General features: G+C 43.8%; 1 protein-coding gene across 1 annotated transcript in view; it reads left to right on the plus strand.

The window, feature by feature from the left end:
• The first annotated feature begins 284 nt into the window (after positions 1–284).
• Positions 285–18,054, plus strand: part of plppr1 (phospholipid phosphatase related 1) — a 36,136-nt gene continuing 18,366 nt past the window's right edge. The window contains exons 1-2 of the mRNA XM_053411210.1: positions 285–461; positions 12,530–12,641. Of these exons, the coding sequence (XP_053267185.1) occupies positions 12,582–12,641 (60 nt within the window). The 5' untranslated portion in view covers positions 285–461; positions 12,530–12,581. The remainder of the gene's footprint in view (positions 462–12,529; positions 12,642–18,054) is intronic.

Genomic DNA, 18,054 nt, shown 5'->3' on the forward strand with positions numbered 1-18,054 from the left:
ATCCAGAACTCTTCCACCCTGTGCACGTGACAAGGTGGCAGCATCATGAGGATGAGGAGAATAATGAAGAACAGCAGCAGTCGTTCCTGGAGGATGTGGAACTCTGTGCAGGGGCGAGACATGGCTGCATGGGGAACAACGCGGGGCGAGACGGGCGACTTGCTTTCAACACAAGGTCCCTACACAGAATTAAACACGCTCCACTGGAAACCAGTACGCGTCTCCTGTCCCCGCCCCCGCCGACAAGAAACAGCATCCATCCTCATGCGCTGACACACCACACACACACACACACGCTGCGTGATCCCCATCCCAAACCCAGAGCTGCTCTGAGCCCATGGAGTAGTAGTAGCCTGTTAGTAGTAGCGGGAGCGCTCACGTTTCCCCTCCGTCCCCCTTTCAATCCGCATTTCTCTTCAATGGATTCGCCTTTCACCGGATTATTGCCTCATCACACCGCGGTAAGTGGGGGAGAGACACAAGCAATGGGAGGTGTGGTGTGTTGTGTGTGTGTGGCCATTGTCTGTTGCTGAAGCAAGTTCGGACCGTAATCAAGTCAAAGCGCACGGCTCTTGATTGATTGAACGCACACACGCGCGTAAAGATGCACGGTGTCTGCGCCTGGAGCCGATTCCGTCCACGGGGAACGTGCGGACACTATCACGGTTGTAAAAGATGTCGATATCGGTATTTTAGACAGACACCTGTCTCTACTAGCAACAGTGACCGCCCTCCGGTGCGTCTTTACGCGTAAATGTGATTTTTATTAATGGATCTAATTCGATTATGCGCCTCTGCTCGTGCGCATTTGTCTCCAAATAACGAATATTTGTGCAAAACGTGTCGGCGCCCTTGTTGCCGAGCGAGCGAGCCTCCAGTTCAGCAAACATTTTTTTACCCATCTCCCCGCCCCCCAGCCTCTGAGGCTGGCTATTCCTCCTCCAGCAGACCCCCCCCCCCCCCCTCTCCTCCTCCCCTTCCCCAGACATGCACCGAGCAGTGGATGGCTCTCAGATCAACTGAACCACTGAAATCCCAGGCTTATTATGGTTCCTTGATGAGGGTAACCTTGAAATTAATTCCGTGCAGTGTGCGTCCTCCTCCTCGGACTGCCTCCCCGGTTATTACACTCAGACAAACGGGGCTGTGCCTGTGCAGCCTGGGCTTTAGCTGGAATATCACAGCTGGATATTAACCTCGTCTTCCTCCTGGTGCCCCTGACAGCAGAGATAATATGAATTGTCTGATTCTTATCTGATGGAAATGAGGGTGAACCTCTTTTTCAGCAGCTTCCTGGCTTCATATGATATATATATTACTGTCAGCTTCAGTTTGTGTGCATGGGGCTGCAGATTTGGCTCAAAAATCACAATGCATGTGATATTATTTTCATATTTGCAGCTCTAGAGGCCTTGCAGATGATCATGCATGGTTGCAGGGTCCTGAAGGAAGCAGGAGTCAGTGTTGGCCTTTAGTTCTTGGTGAAAAAGTGCTGAATACCTGCTCTCTAATTAGTGCACAGTGCTTCCTGTTACGCCCCAAAGAAACAGGCAAACATTGCTGGTTTTACTTCCATTCTTCCTCTCTGCTTGTGTGCATGCTGCCGTTTGCATTCAGTCCCCCCCCTCGTGTCCCTCTGCCGAGAGCTGGATATAAGACGGTATCAGCCACCCAGAGGCGAATCCTTCCTCTGACCATTAGGAGATCGGACCTGTGATTTTGTGCAGTGTGTGTTTTTTTCCGATTTGACAGTTGTATTCATGCTGGTCCCTGCGGAACACGGTAGCAGGCAAATGGTATTAGTTAGCAGACAGATGGCAGGTGGCTGGGCATCAGGTGAGCCTCTCCCCGGCTGACAGCAGGGTCGGCTGGACGCAAGACACCTCTTGGCACCCACCCACAATGCATTTCTACATAAAGGCCCAAGTGTGGTGTGTCAGACGTGAGTGTGCACATGCAGACATCTTGCACACAAGGTTTTGCTTGTGCACAACAGAAGGTTGTGTGTGTGTGTGTGTCTTCCCTTAAGCAGTTTACGTCACTTTTGATCAGTCAGATAGGAAGACAGACTGAGGTCACGATGACATCATCACGCCAGGCAGTGATACACTACTGTGACGTTCACCTGTGACATCATCGGCAGCAGTCATCACACTGATGTGGGATTATTTTCTAATGTCAGCTTCAAATGTCATCAGATTTATCATTATTCATATTTTGAGGTATTCATTTTGAAATTGAAGTTGAACACTTTGTAGAACAGTCACTGTGTTTGCTGTGAACCAGCTCCGTGTCCAGATTCATTAAGTCAAATTGAAAACTACAGTGAGACAACTTGCTTTATTTTCATGGCAAAGGAGAGCAGCACGAGTCTGGATTATAAAGAAAGAAATAATTAAGGTGTTGGAAAGTAGAATTTGTTGTAAAGGAAAACAGTAGAAGGCATAGAAGTGAAGTTAAAGAAAGGAAAGACAGAAGATAAGTTACAAATACTGTCAAATATTGATTGGCACAAATAGAACCATAAGGCTGACCATTTTTGATTTAAGATATGGATTTGTTTTGGTCATTGAAAAGCACAAGTTGTGTCTTGTGTGTGATGACGTGCTGGAGACCCACACGCCTTGTTTATATTAAACTGAGACTTTATAGCGAGAACATGCCTGTGTTCCAGTTAAGTCTTCAAGTGATGGAGCTCTGGAGGTTTTTATTCCAATCGACCGGGGCGTCCCGTGAGATTTGTGGAAATGAAATTCAGCTCCGGTGTCTGACGACTTCCTCACGCAGCAATTGATGAAAAGAAACACACACATGTGAAATTCCTCTCAAGCAGCAGTGAGGAGGTGCTCAGGGAGAGTGGACACACAAATGCGTTTTGTTTCAGGAGCAAACTGCTCTGTAGCTGCAAACACACAAAGCTGTTTAGGTCCACTTTAACCGGTGGGGAGGGGGAGGGGGGTGGAAATCATATTAGCTGCAAGGTGCTGTTTTGAAATGTGTTACAAACGACAATAATGAAAAGGGGGGGGGGGGGGACACCAGCCGCTGCGTTGTGTTGTGCAAATAAAAACATCAGGCAGATTTATAGTAGTAGTAAGGACGCAGGAAGCGGTGACCCCTGACCTCTAACGCCTCTTCTACTCCCACACCCACAGACTGGCTATTGATCACATGCACACACACACACACACACACACACACACACACACACACACACACACACACACACACACACACAGACACATACTCATACATACCCACTCAGACTACGCACACACACACTATCATTGGTCTAGTGCAGGTATTTGATTACCACTAGATGTGGCAGGGGGGGGTTATTAGTGCAGTGGGGGGGGGGGGGGGGGGCGTCCCGATTGGAGCGGTAGATCTGTCACTCTGACGTCTCGGGGGGGGGGGGGGGGGGGATTGGCCCCGAGGTGAGATAAGACCTGCCCCCGGAAATTGAGTGGCCCCTGGTTTTATCAGTAGGAACGACCGATGCAAGAGCCATAACAACAATAAGGCAGAGGCTTCATGAATATTTCTGTCTGGGTTTTTTTTTCCAGAGGCCACATAAGAGAGAGAGAGAGAGAGAGCGGCGTGAAATTTTGGCTGAACGTCCACACATGTACAAGGAGGCTTGATTAATGTTGTTGCGTGTTGTCGACTCTAATGGGTGTTTTTATAGTGTGCCAGAACGCGGCCTGAGCTTCTCAGCGCACACTCGTGTATATAATTAGTCAGGATGTGAATGGGAGCTAATGGGGGAATAATTCAAGTTGCAGCCAAATATGCCTGCTGGCTGTTTGTGTGTGTGTGTGTGTGTGCGAGTGTGTATTTGTCTGTGTGTGTTTTAAAATATACATGGTAATTGACCCTATTTAAGGCTGCTGATCTTATTTAGATATTTTCCATAATAACATAACAGTGTATGGACAGAATTAAATGATCTGTTTAAGGAGGAGGTTGTGATTTCACCCTCGTCCATTAGTGTGTGTTTTTTTTTTTTTTGCAAGAATATGCAATAAAACATCGGACTGAATATCTCAATGCAGGGGCTGGATCCAGGATTTCCCTTTTACCTTAATGAGATCGGGGCGTTATTCAACATTTTTGTTATTTTCTCAGAGAATAATTCATGAACCTTGATGGGAAAATCTGGCGTGTTTAGGGAGCTGATTTCTATAAGTGTGCAATTTGCAGTTACTGTATGGGCTCTACTGAGTGACACTAGTTATAGTGACTCACTCGTACTGTTGCTGGGTGCAACACTTCTTCACGTATGTCGTTTTTCTGATTATTGAATCGTCTGTGAGGTCATCGAGCCCCAGCTCCTTGAAAATGAGCAACTAAACTGCAAATATGTAGTTTAGGAAACTTAATTTCACTTCCACAGTCCGGTCTGTATTTAGGTTTCAGCTGCAAAAGAGAAGGATTGTGGTTTTGGTTGAATGTAAATCAACACTTCTGAAGGCACAACATTTTTGGAACGTATTAAAAATAGGATGTAGTAATGTGGACTCTCCAGCTGCTGGGCATGGAGGACGATACTGTGATGGTTCTGGTGGTTTTTGTTTTTATTGGACTGAAAAACAGCTGAACACTCACAGACCAAGAGCTCGTTTTTTGATCTAAATATAGACGGAGATGTTGTGAGGCAGCGTGAGACCAACTCGCTCGGCATCACTCAGCATTCAGCACGCAAAACCCAAACACACACCCTCACACGAACAAACACACACTCACACAGAGAAGCCTGTGAGCGGCCTGTGAAACTGCATTGGTTTCAACTTCTCAAATTTAAACATTAATACATATGCAAATGTACCTGAAGCATTTCTAAGATGTATGCTAATGAAATTAGTTTGGAAGGAAAACAACAGCCAAGATTCCTTCTGGATTTATTCAGTGCGTATATTCAAGCAGCTTTTTAAATGGATATCTTAATTCGATATTTGAAATTGTTATATAATCGAATATAAGCCCCATGAGCAATCAATAAATCAATAGAAGTAAATCGTAAGGAGAAGGAATCTCAGAGCAGAAAAGCCCCGACCTCATGAAGATGTTTATTGACCATTAGCCCACATTCAAAGGGAGAGAATTTAAAGTGGTAACAAAGCAGCTGATAATAAAAACGCGGTGTTCTCGTTCGGTTGGTGAAATGAGCAGAAAGAGATCACGACTCTGGCAAAGAGCTTAAAAGAGCTTCAGAAAAAAATCCCCACCACTGCTCTTTATCTGGGAGAAAAGACACGAGGGTGAAACTCCGGCCAGCAGCCGAGACAGAGCCTTGGTATTTGGAAACCCAGACGGAGCCTTGAGGTGGTACGTGTTGCACTTCACCAGCATCTGAAGGAATGAGCTTCATTCTCTTTCCTCATGCTTCTTTATGTCTTCAAGTCTTTCTCAGGGGAAGTTTTCTTCAGTTTCTTTAAAAAGGCCTGATCATGATTTACTTTTAACTTTGTTCTGTCTCTGATCTCGTCATCCTCGTCTTTTGCATTTGACATTTATATGTCCTCTGCTGTTTATTGTCGCCGGGCGTCGGGTCGACTTGCCAGTAAAGCTGAAGGATATGAAACTCATTTCCCGAGAGAAGTCATTTCAAATCCATGCTGTTCCTCGTTGCTCCTGGTTTTTCATGGCCGTGTTTTTGTAGATGTGTCTTCCATATTTGCGATCTTTTGTCAAATTGTGGCATTTTGTGCATCGACTCTCTTCGCGCTGTTTTACATGATCTTTAGAAAAGACTTTTGAAGACATCAGTGGTTTTGTGTCTGTTGTGTTGTTTCTGGTCCGTGTCAGACTTTGGATACACAAACTATGTCTATGCCACAATATGCTCTTCTGGGTACAACATCCACGGTTTGTCTCAAGGGGGTTTATATGTTTATAGTTAACATTCATATAATAATATTACCATTGCAAAGGCTTGTTAAATAGCACAGGCAACAAAAGATGGAGTGAGCATGTCTGCAGTAATTCTTCGTGTGAGTGAAGTAGCACAACTGCAATTTCCTCATCCTCCCTTCACCCGTCTGACAATAACAGAGTTTGGCTGTTTACCAGAATGTCTGTTCAGCTGGACGTCCGCAGACAGCTCACTGTCCCCGGAGTTACTGTCGTGAGTCACATCCTCTCTTACTCTCCCATTATTATTTTCTCTGACAGTTTGCAGACTCCACCATCTTTGAGCTCATCATCTGTGGCGGACGTTATTCTTGTCTGTTTGACGGGTTTCTGTCCCCGGTTCCTTTCTGCAGTGAAGACGCATGAGAACTTTTCTTGAGTGGATCTTTTCTCTGGCTGCAGAACACGTGACGGAGAAAACTGGACCAAACCAAAACAGTTTAAAGGTCAATTAATCCAGAAAGACGCATGGGAGAACACTCACTAGCCATGTAGCAACATTAAGGCTTCAGACAACCCATAAAGCAACACTCTGTAACACATAGTACTTGCTCTTTTCAAGCTAAATATCTGCTGTGGTTGAATTCAAAACGTTTTAATCCGGAAATATAAGACATCTTTATACAATCTAAGGTTTGGAATAAAGAATATTCTGAATATATTGTAGGAAGAGATTTCTCAACATCTGTGTCTCAGTTTTAACAGTGTAGAAAACAATTGATCAGAGTTGCAGCAGGTGCAGCGATCCCAAGGTTGTGTGTCATTAGTATATGATGTTTTGTAGATATGTTTTTCTCAGAGCACTGTTTTCTTTGCTCGCTCTTTATTCGTTTTTACTGTCGAAGGTTTCTTCAGTGTGAGAGAAAGAATCTTTAAACACGTATGTTGAACCCTGAGTGCAGACGGTAGGTGTGATGTGCAGAGGCACTAGGAACTGTGGCTGCCAGTAAGAGAGAAACCATTTATTATGGACTTTGCTCCAGACTCCCACTGAAAATGACAAGCAGCCTTTTCCCAGGAGAAGTTCTCCCCCCCCCCCCAATGAACCACCTGCTGAAATGACTTCACTCGATCATTTGTCTGCCTCCTCTGTAGTTCTCCTCTCTCCGTCTTTTCACTCCTCTCTGTCCTCTGTGAGTCCTCGGCCCGTTCTGATTTGAAGCTCTGCCGGGGAAATGCAGCGGGAAGATTATTTTATGTTAACGCTTACCTGCATTTGTGCAGATCTTTTAACAATGAGCAAAATCAAGAATCATTTCATACAGTGCAAAATACAGAGCTGCTCTGCTGTGCAGGAGAGGAAGCTACGGGACAGTTCTGTGTTTATTGGGAGAGTGTGTGAGGCTTTGTTCAATCAACAAACGTAAACAACGAGATTTATACACATAGTTTACCATGAAACTTTCCACAGTTCAGGATGAAAAGGTTAATTTTGTATATTAAATGATGAAATAAGCATTTGCTAATAGCTAAATAGCTATAAGGCGCAGCAGTGGACTGTGGAGTAGGACACAGGCCGGCATGGGGAGTGGGAATCTTTCCCAGCAAACGTGTTCCTCAGTTCTTAGAAGAACTGAAAATAGCCTCATGTGCAGGGAGCTTCAATAAGCCAGATAACAAGAGCAGTCATTTTAATCAGCTCTACATTTGTCTGTAGAAAGAAGCTCAGATGATTCAGTTTGGTCTTAACCTTTGCAGGGATTCTGAGTGGAAGTTCAAAATGTCCATAAGTGCAGTCGCCTTTTTGCCGCAGTTTGAACCACTTTGTTGTAACGGATGGTTCTCTGTTCAAATCACTGATGGTCCTCTGTTCAAGTGCAGAGGCAGAGAAGGTCACATGCCAAACTCTGATAACTGCAGGAGATGGTTCATTGCTCCACGGCCAGTTTGTCTGACTCCCGGCTCCATCACCGACCCGGTCGCAGTGACCGATTAGTCACATTCAGTTAGTCCTCGCGGCCTGAGCTCACTCGGCTGGAGACCAGGAGATGGTCAATCCGAGGATGTTTCCAGGCTCGATACTTCACACTCAGCTCTGGCCGTCTGAGCGGAGAGCGGTTCTGTCTAGACCGAGTCATCCCAAGCGGGGCTGAGCGGGGGGGGGGGAGGAGACGCTGATGAATCCTGACAAGGCCTGTAGGCTGCTCCTTTCATGAGCTCGCCGCTGGGAAGACAATCTGATCACCTTTCATCTGACTGTAATTAACTGGCTGCCTGGAATTGGAAGAAAAATGCTCCTTGGTTCTGATCTTTGAACCACCTTTTGAAAAGTGCCGTGTCCTCGGGGCTGGGAGAAGAAGAGAAATCATGTCGAGACTTCTCCTGTGACTAAGTCCGATTGTTCGGCGCCGTGACTCCGCCGAGCTGTGGGGCGGCTCTGATGAGAGAGAGAGAGAAATGAGTTAAGTGTGAACTCTTTGCCACCGAGCGTTGCCCCCTTAAATTCCCTCGTTTAACTCATCTGTCACGGAGCCTCCGAGTCAAATCGTCCGACACAGTCCGACTGCTAAACTGCCTGAGTCCTCGCTCTGCATGACTCAACACAGAACAGGACGGAAAATAAAAGCGTGGAGTCGTTTATAAAAATTGTTTAAGGTTCGGAGCCACACACAAAGAATAATTGTCATTTGAGACAATTACAAGTTGTGAGACGCTTGTGTAGAACTGAACAAAGTTACATCTTTGATTAGTTTAGTGACAAAACTGTTGCAGTTGTTTTTGAAAGATTCTTCACTTTCTGATGCTGATGTGATGTGAGAACAGGTTGTTGTAATAGTTATACATTTGATTTCTCAACACTGAGGGACATCTTACAATCCATCAAATACCGACGCAAGAATAACGAAAGTAAAAACAGAATGTCAAAATCCATTAAGAGGCACAGAAACCTCCCAAAATGTAAAGACACACAACATTTAGGCGTAAACACACAACCCTCCATCCCCCCTGCAGAGACAGACAGGGTTCAGCAGCTACAACGGTTCTGTCAGGTCGCACAACCACAGCAGCAGGAGGGCGTGGACGTTGTGCAGAGGCTGGATCTGCAGAGAGAGAGAGAGAGAGTGAGGCAGAGATGCTGCGTCGATAGCTCTGACAAATTCCAATTGCAAACGTCCATAATCGGCCCCGGGGGGGGGGGGGGGGGGGGGGTTTCGCCTTCCTGCCACAAACGATCACTGAGCCTTACGAGCGTCTAGAGGAGAAGAATCTTCCAAAGCCCGGCTCCCTAATTAGAAAATACAAGGGTTAGCAACAGTAGTCATATCATTTAGTTTGTGCAGTACCTCTTAGATAACTAGGGGGGGGGGGGTCATACCTTTGTGTGTATTGATTACAAACAAACCCCACAACTAATTGATATGAACTTAGTAATATGTGCAACATGGATCATTACTGTTAAATGGCCCTTCAGTGGATGCTGCTTATATCTCCTCTCTGGTTTCACAAAGAGCTGATGGAGGTTTTAACTGTTGATGAGTATGAGCAGCTGAGCCTCACGAGGACAGACCTGAGGAATCTAGTTACTAAATGATCTTGTATTGTGTGTAGAACGCCTGCTGTAAAGTGGGTAAGATGCACAATAGATTCTATGATAACAACATAATTGATTTGGGGCTTTTGTTGAACGTAATCTTGTAATTTCTATTTTATTATATTGAAGAGATCTTTCTTGACTTTTCACTTCTATAAACTTACAGATGTATTATCTTCTCGTTTATATGTTTATAAATATATATTTTTGTGACTAACGACTCTCAAATTTACTTTATTGCCCTATTTTCTAAAGCTCCAACTTTTATTTGATTGTGCAAGTTAACATAACATATATTTCTTTCCGCTTGGCTAATAAACTGTTTGCGTTGGAGGCTGTAGACGATATAGAATTCATATAAATCAAATTTCCCCTTGATATCAAATAAATTCCAGGCTGATAAAACCCTGGTTCAGTGGAGCGAGCTGCAAACGTGATGATGAATAATTGATTTCCTGTTTCCTGTGGTTGTCGAGAAGTGTTTAAAAAGTGAGCGTTTTGTGGGGAATCGGATGTAAACGTGATTAGTGTGGTCATTTAATTCTCGGAGCTTTAACCACATTACACACACGACTCTACTCCGCGGCTGATGCCTCTCCACCTGCCGTCATCTGAAGAGTCACTAAGTCACCGGAGGCCGATTACAGCTGTAATGCGCGGCGTGATGGAAAGCAGGGGATGTTCAGCTGTAGCTTTTTTTTACTTATGGATTTACAGAAAGCAATTAAATTTACACACGGCATGTAAGACTTCTCTGGTAGGTGGCTGCGGTTCGAGGGGAACCGGGAGAGCGTCCATCAATCCTGCCTGACAGCCTCTCACTCTTCTCAAGTGAACTCTGACTCCAGGATAATCTCCACAGCCGACACTCCAGTGGAAGTTTGAGCTGATCCTCCTGCCAGAGGAGAGACAGATGCATTTTGATATTTAGTTTTTGCAGCCGAGGAAGATCGGTCACCTGCAGTGATGCAACGTTGCCGACATCTCGAGGCAGGATTTGAATCCACCGAAGTGTTTTTATTTACAGACATGAGCCGACCTGGTTCTTCTGAACCCTGAGTGAAGCTGGTCAGACTGAGCACATGTTGTTTTGATTAGGCCGAGTGTTAAATGAGATGGGATAGAGACACTCGGGGACTGAGTAGAGCTGCCGGGCTCAGTGTCTCCCTGTGTCTCAGCCCTGCAGGGGGAGCCTGAAGAGTTTGGTTTCTAATGGGCTGAAGAGTTTGGGTCAGTGCAGCTTCATGAGTGCAGAAGGATATTTGCAATCCTCACTTATAAAACAGCTTCTACTCACGCTGTCACGATATCCTGTGCGTAATAATTAGTGAGCTGAACTAACACTTTATGATACGAAGCAAGTAACTCGTAGAAAGGTTAAAGTCGTCTTTTGACTCACTGTAGTTTATATTTTCATGTTTGTTTTATAAATTTGAAGATGCACATTAATACTTTCCTGGTTCAGTTGTAAAAAAGTGTTTCAGTTAATGTTAAATATCAATAATCAATGTCATGTTGGATTCATCTATCAAATAGTGACGTCTAACAGGTCAAATCCACAGTAGAAGAGGCTATTTCAGACTGAAACACAAGCAGCATACTTTTATTTAATATAGATATTGTTAATAAATGATGCATCAGTAATACTGTGAGGGTCGAACAGATGTTAGCAGCTGTGTTGTCATCACCACATCTGATCTGCCGTGTGCATTATAAGCCGATAAAGTCAAAGTGGCTGCACACCATTAGATTGGTGTCCCATCACCATTCGTGTCCCATCACCATTGTTGTGTCTTCTCAGACTTTGTCCAGTGTCAGAGTGAATCTTCTCAGATGTGTTGCACCTTCCTCCAGTTGCTAATCTCTCTGACCCCCCCCCCCCCCCCTCAACCTTGGGAAGAGGGAACAGATAAATATGTTTGTCTTCGTCTGACATCACTTTACTGTGTCACATGGATAAAAGAGGCCAAACAATAAGACAAGAGAAGAAGGAAACAAACCAGACCTTTTATAGTTGGAAATATATTTTTGCTGTTAACACGGCTCTAGCCCCTGAGCTGTGAGAGTCTGACTGCTGCTGTGATTCCTCTTATCGACTTGACTGTTGACTTGTTTTGAACTTTGTGCAGCTTCGTTCAGATAAGAGTGTTGTTGGTTGTTTTTTTTATCACAAAACTCCAATGACAGCCCATTTTATTTCTATTCAAGAAAGACGGCAGGATGTAGAGATGTTTATGACGAGCAGAAGACGATAACACAAGATGCTGGAGGCAGAGCGGAGGCAGTTGGACCACATCGTCCTTCTCTGTTGATAGATGATGTCGACTATATCGCCACCTACTGGCCTGGTAGGCTTGTTAGAGCGTTTGTAGTCGTTTTTTGTGTTTTCATCTGGCAATATTTTGTAAAACGAAGAAGATTATTTGGAAAAAGGAGGAGAAAACTGCAGACAATAGGTCTCAATCCACCCTGAACAGCTCTTTGCCTTACAGGTGAGATATTAATCAATCAATTAATCAATTAATAAGGTGATAAACAGCTGCAGGTGCAACTATCAGATGCAGTAGAATCTTCCAGTCCTTCTCCCTCTGGTGAACTCATGAGCCCTTTTGACTGAGAGGAGACTGGGGTCATATCAGAGCACCTGAATCCTATAAACGCTTTGGGATCCATCAGAGGGAATTCACAAAGAACCAGATAATTTCATGTCTTTTCAGAGTTTTTGACAGACGTATGCAGATAATGACGCGCTGATTATCTTTGTGCAGAGTAAATGAGAGCAGATTGGTTTTCATTTGCACATCCTGCTGGGTCCGGGGTAAGGAAACTTCACCTCCCTCATTATCTGTTTTTGTGTCTTTGTTTGCAGATAAATGGGCAGGACAGAAAGTTCAGCTGTCCTTGAGATATAATCATGTGTAAATGAAAACGACAATCTGTGTCTGTAGGCGACAGGTTTCCATTAACAGACCGTGTCGGTGCCATTAAATAATCCAGTGTAATAGCTGGAGATGTCAGTGGTGCGTGTGTGTGTGTCATGATCAGTATAATGAACGCTGACACTTGATGTTCCCGTCTCCACAGAGTGAGCTGACGTGAATCCTTGAGAGGACAAGTCTCCCCGACAGGAGACAAGATGGCGTCCAACAACACCCTGCGCAGCTACTCCATCATCCCATGTTTCATCTTTGTAGAGGTGAGAGACTCTAGGTGTGTGTGTGTGTGTGTGTGAGTGCAAAAGTGTGTGTACACGTGTGTGTGAGTGATAATCGGTGCTCCTCTGTTTTAAAGTAGAAAATTCATGCATATGTGCATTTTAATCCTGTTTTTTGGATTGTACATAATGAGTTTGTGTGTGTTTTTGTGTGTGTGTATGCGTGTGTGTGTGTGAAACAGCGAGAGACAATTTAACTGTTAGCAAATTACCTCTTGTGGTAAATTATACACAGCTAACCAGAGCGTAAAGTGTTTGAATGAATTGAAAGCCACGAGAATGTATGTGTGTGTGTGTGTGGTTGTGTGTGTTTGGTGTGTGTGTGTGTGTGTGTTTGGTGTGTGTGTGTGTGTCGTGCCGCTCCCTCATACTCCATATTTAATTACCATGTCAGCTGAAAGTCCTTAATCAGAGAGAAGTCTCTGGACGCGTTGCCTCAGCCTCTCAGATGAGCTCGCTCTCACTGTCTTCTCTCTCTGCCGCTGCCTTTATCTCTCTTCTTCTTCTTCTTCTCCTTCTTCTTCTTCTTCTCCTTCTTCTTCACTGACCTTTGTTTCTCCCTCATATCGTCTGCCAACCATCCGTGATGAGAGCTCTACGTCACCATGATTTTGACGGTTGCACAAATATGATAATTTCCACTTTGCAGCAGCCTCAGTGGATATTGTTGTTTACGACATTATTTCTTATGTAAGAGTCACATCAGCTCTGTTTTTGTACTCAAGAGCCCCCCCCCCCCTCCCAACTTATTGATTGGTCAGATTTTAATAATTTAAATCGGTGGTTGATGGCAGATGGCAACAGCCACCAGATTATTTCTTTTTAAATTGATTTAAAAGTTTCCTGTTCTTTAATTTCCATCAGTCTATTTTCACGTAGTCCCCCTCTTCTTCCTCCAGTTCTCAGAGGCATTCTCTCCATCTCCCTCCCTCCCTCCCTCTGCCTGTCCCTGTTTTCTCTCCCCCTCTTTCATGTCTCTGTCACATCCTCACATTTCTCTCACACCTCTTCCTCACTCCGTCTTCTCCTCTTTCTCACGGTGTCCCTGAGGCTCTTCCTCCCTTTCCACCTCCTCTCACTCCGTCGTGTTGCCACTCACTCTTCCCCTGCTTCTTTGTTTCTTCCTTTTCTTCTTTTATCTCCCTTTCTCTTACTCACCCTGGCCTGTCACGAACAGAGCGCTGTCAGGTGACTGAAACGCAGCGCACCCATTGGACGGGCTCGGCCCTGTTAGTTCAGTGCCGGAGGCAAGTCTCACAGGGAGGATGTTTATTTATGGTGATTTGTTTATTAAGTCACGTAACTTGTTGCTTTTCCCCTTTGTACGTCACTTAACCTCTGGAGCTTTGTCTGTTGTTTGTGGGAGTGACTGTGGGATGGAAAACAGGACTGTGGGAAGAGAGGGGATTAAAAAAAGAATAGGATGAGAGAACTGGGAGTGAGAGCAGCAGAGAAGGTGGGACACAAGATAGGAAGGGGAGGATGAAGACAGGAAACAAGGAGGGGAAGGAACAGTGAGAAAATGAAAGGCAGAGGTGTAAGGATGAGAAAGAGGAACCAGAAGAGAACTGAAATGTTCTTCTCCCTTTGTGAGATGATGTATTACACAAACCAGGCTTTCATTAATCTAACTATGAACACTTCCACTTTTCATGTGTGTGTCCAAAAATAAAAAGCACACGCTCTCATCACCTGAGCCAGGCCGCAAATAACATGATCTCCTTATCTCCTCAAAATTATTTCTTTAAACCTCATATATATTTAATTTTTTTCTTCCGATTTACCAGTATGATGTAATAATGTTCGAGGACGTGATTAATTAAAAAAGAAAAAAGCTTTTCCCACAGGAAGGGTTTCTTTTTGATGTTGCTCCCTCACTCTTCTCAGCTGCACTGATGCAATGAGATTTTTTTTCTTGGGGGGGAATTTAACAAGCAGCGTTTTTTTAACTGGGGGAATCGATCACGTGTTCAATTTATTTTTGGAACAGCACGCACGCAGCCCAATTACAGCAGCCACAGTTTCGATAGGAAACGTGGCTGAACATCACACATGCTCTAAATCATTTCATCATAACGTAATGTGATATGATATTGTTTTTTCAATATTGAATATTGTCCTTATGTCTAGTTCCTGGTTTACAAAGGCTGCATCACAAGTGAGATGAGTTTAATCTGATCTTCCATCTTTTCTCCAACCGCAGTTCTGTTAAACATGAGACTAAAAGGTCCTTACTCATGATGCTTGGTCTAGTTACAGTGTTGGTCCAATATGAGAAGATGGATTTCTAAGATAAATGGAAAAGCAATGGAATAAAATGCACAAAATACACAAAGCTTTGGGATTTTGAGAATCACATGTGTAGTTGAGACTTCAGAAAGAGGCAGTGGAGGTGATACAGCTGATGTCAGATGACTGCTGCAGCATTAATCCTGCAGAATACATAAACATGGTGTATCCACCTCTCAATGACAAACAGTAAGCCTCTCATTCCAGGCTGGTGTACCTGCGTGATTAGTATGCCACGTGCACATCATTAAAAAAGGAACAGGCGTGTAAACACGGGTGTCGTCCCAGAAGAAAAAGCACAAAAGCTTTAGAAAACCTGGCCTCAGCTTGAAGACGGACCTCACACAGACTGGAAACCCTGAATGGCACAAGATGCTGCACTTACCATATTAATGAGCCTGGATGAAGAGACGAGCTGTCTTTGATATAACTGGGAGTTTTTAATTTTTAATTTTATTTAAGCCGATTTAATATGGTGGTTTGTAAGTGTTGTTATTATCAGGCTGTGAATGGAGCAGGTCACATGACGGAGTAAAATTGACCTCAGCTGTTACAGCTACATTGTTCATTCTTTATACGGTCAAAAATATATGTTTTCAAAACTTTGCATTATTAAAAGGCTCAATAAGTTTATTATATATGTCAGTTATTTTTGTAACCTCCATCATAATGAATTTAAAAGGGAAAACAAGACTGACATAAAGTAATAAATTATATAAATAATAATAATAAGCACATAGTCACATGCACTTTGCCTTATCGCACTTCTATTAAATCAAAATTAAATTATGAAGCGTTAGCCCAATGTTTAAATGTGATAACGTGCGCGTGGTGGTGTTGGAGCCGCTGCTGCTCCCATTGGACCCTCTGTTAAAAAGACAAAGATCCCCTTCTGCTTATTAGTAGTTAAAATGTATCCTCTTCTCTTTTTTTACCCAAAATGCACCAGGAAATGCGGCCTGTTATAACCTAACAGGGGCCGACGGCCGTGACCACAACGCCTCGCCGAATAAAAGAGCAGAAATGCGCCCTCCGAGGAGGAGACATAATGGCGCGCTGCAGAAACTTTGTGTAACCATTTTACGACAGCCACTCGTCTCAGTCGGCCCTTCACACAGCTAATGATGCATGACGCCGGCTGTGAAGTGAATATAATAGAGCCGCGAGTTTGGAGGCTTGTCCAGGTGTAGAACTGTCACAGAAGAGTCAGAGCGTGGAGCCGCCTCCGGGGATTAGACCGCACCTCTTCTTTCTCCAGTAGAGAAAATCAAGTATTTGAAATTTTTGAGCTCTGTTAAGATCTAGAGAAGAAATGATCCAGAACTCGTATCTTAATCTGTTGAAGCAGCTCAAGTTTTTTGCAGTACCCTTAAAGCAACACTATGTAGCTTTAACTGAGCAACAGCGCCCTCTGCAGCCACATGTGGGTGTGACATCCCGTTAAGACATAAGTAAATCAATCTCTAAAAACCGAAGCGTTGTTTAAAGACGACCGCCTTACAGTCCACAATTAGAATAATTTTAAAGTTTCCTCAGTGATATTCTGAGTTAAAAACAAACTTTTTTAACTGATCTACAGCTCATCATCACTCTTGCTGACCATCAGTCAGTTCCAGACTTGCATAGAGACGTTCAGGCTGAGTGGGAATGAAGGAGGAAACATTCTGCTTGTTCCAGGTTCTCAAACCATCCAACTCATTTTGAAGCTGCTATTCTCAGGTGAATAAGTTGCATAGTTTTGATTTAAACTTTGAGGCCGCTGCAGAATGAAGGCTGGTGAATTACCAGAAACTGTGATTGCTCTTGTAAATGAGCGTCAGGCAAGCTTCTGTCATTTTGATTATTTCAATTGCAAATAGAAACAAGGTCAAAGTAAATTAAATCCCAGTAATAATAATAAAGTTGTGCACGTGTACAACCCTCTAGTGTTAATATGTCTGATACCTCTCCAGGTGTCTCCATGTAACCGTGACATCCTGAGGTGTAATGTGTTATTTTCATATATTTAGAGGAGACCTATGAATAAATTGGTAACAGGATTAACCTGCTTGAACTTGTTTGTGGAACAACATGAAAACATGGAAGTATTTTGGATGTAGAGTTTGGACAAGCTGCTTAAAGATGGAGGAGCAGGAGGATTTCAGGGTGAGGGGCTTTACTCTGCTAGTTCCACTTAGTTAGGATTGTAACCGTGATGTGTTTAGGTGCAGTAAGAATTTTGGTTCCTCATATCCGTGGTTGTTTGTGCTGCACAGCAGGTTTCCTTTGTGTCAGGAGACAGCAGAAAATACTGCTAACTAAGAGTTGGCAAACAAATAAAGCACAGACACACACTCGCACACACACGCACACACTCACACACCCACAAACACACAAACACACACACGCACACACACTACCTGGAATTCTCCACTCCACCATCTGTTCCTGGACTAAATCTGCCAACATTTCTCTCCTCTTCTCATTTGCTCTCTTGCCTTCACAGCCTGAATCCCATCAGCCATGTTGTTCTGTCTGGTCCACACACACACACACACACACACACACACACACACACACACACACACACACACACACACTCTCCATGTTATCTGCTTATTTTGCACTAAAGAAAAGTTCATTCTGCTCAGTTATAATTGCTCAGACATGATGCATCAAGTACCCAGGATTATACTTTAGTCATAAAAAGGTCAGTGTGGTGTCGAGGGACTAAAAGAGCTCAAGCTGCTTCTTACACCAGCTCGAGGCTTTTAGCACAAAACCAACAGCTGAGAGCTTTACTTTGAAAAGTTGCTTCCTTAAAACACAGAAGAATCATCTGTCAAACTAAAGCCTGTTTGCTCTAATGGGCAAGATTCACTCATGATTAGTTTCTGACTGATTCAGGACAGAACACGTAGACTTGTATCAATAGATCTGTAGAACGTCTTGTTTAATGGTGTCAGCTGAACTTAAACTGACGAACCTGATATTTCTCAACTCAGTAATACTTTCCGCAATACACACGTACGTACACATGTATTTATGATATTTCTTTTCGCAACTTTTTGTAGGAATAGATGAGGCTGTTTTGTTTGAGCTTGAAGTTGTTGTCACTAACATTTAG

Source organism: Pleuronectes platessa, chromosome 19 (assembly GCF_947347685.1).
Source record: "Pleuronectes platessa chromosome 19, fPlePla1.1, whole genome shotgun sequence".
NCBI lineage: Eukaryota > Metazoa > Chordata > Actinopteri > Pleuronectiformes > Pleuronectidae > Pleuronectes > Pleuronectes platessa.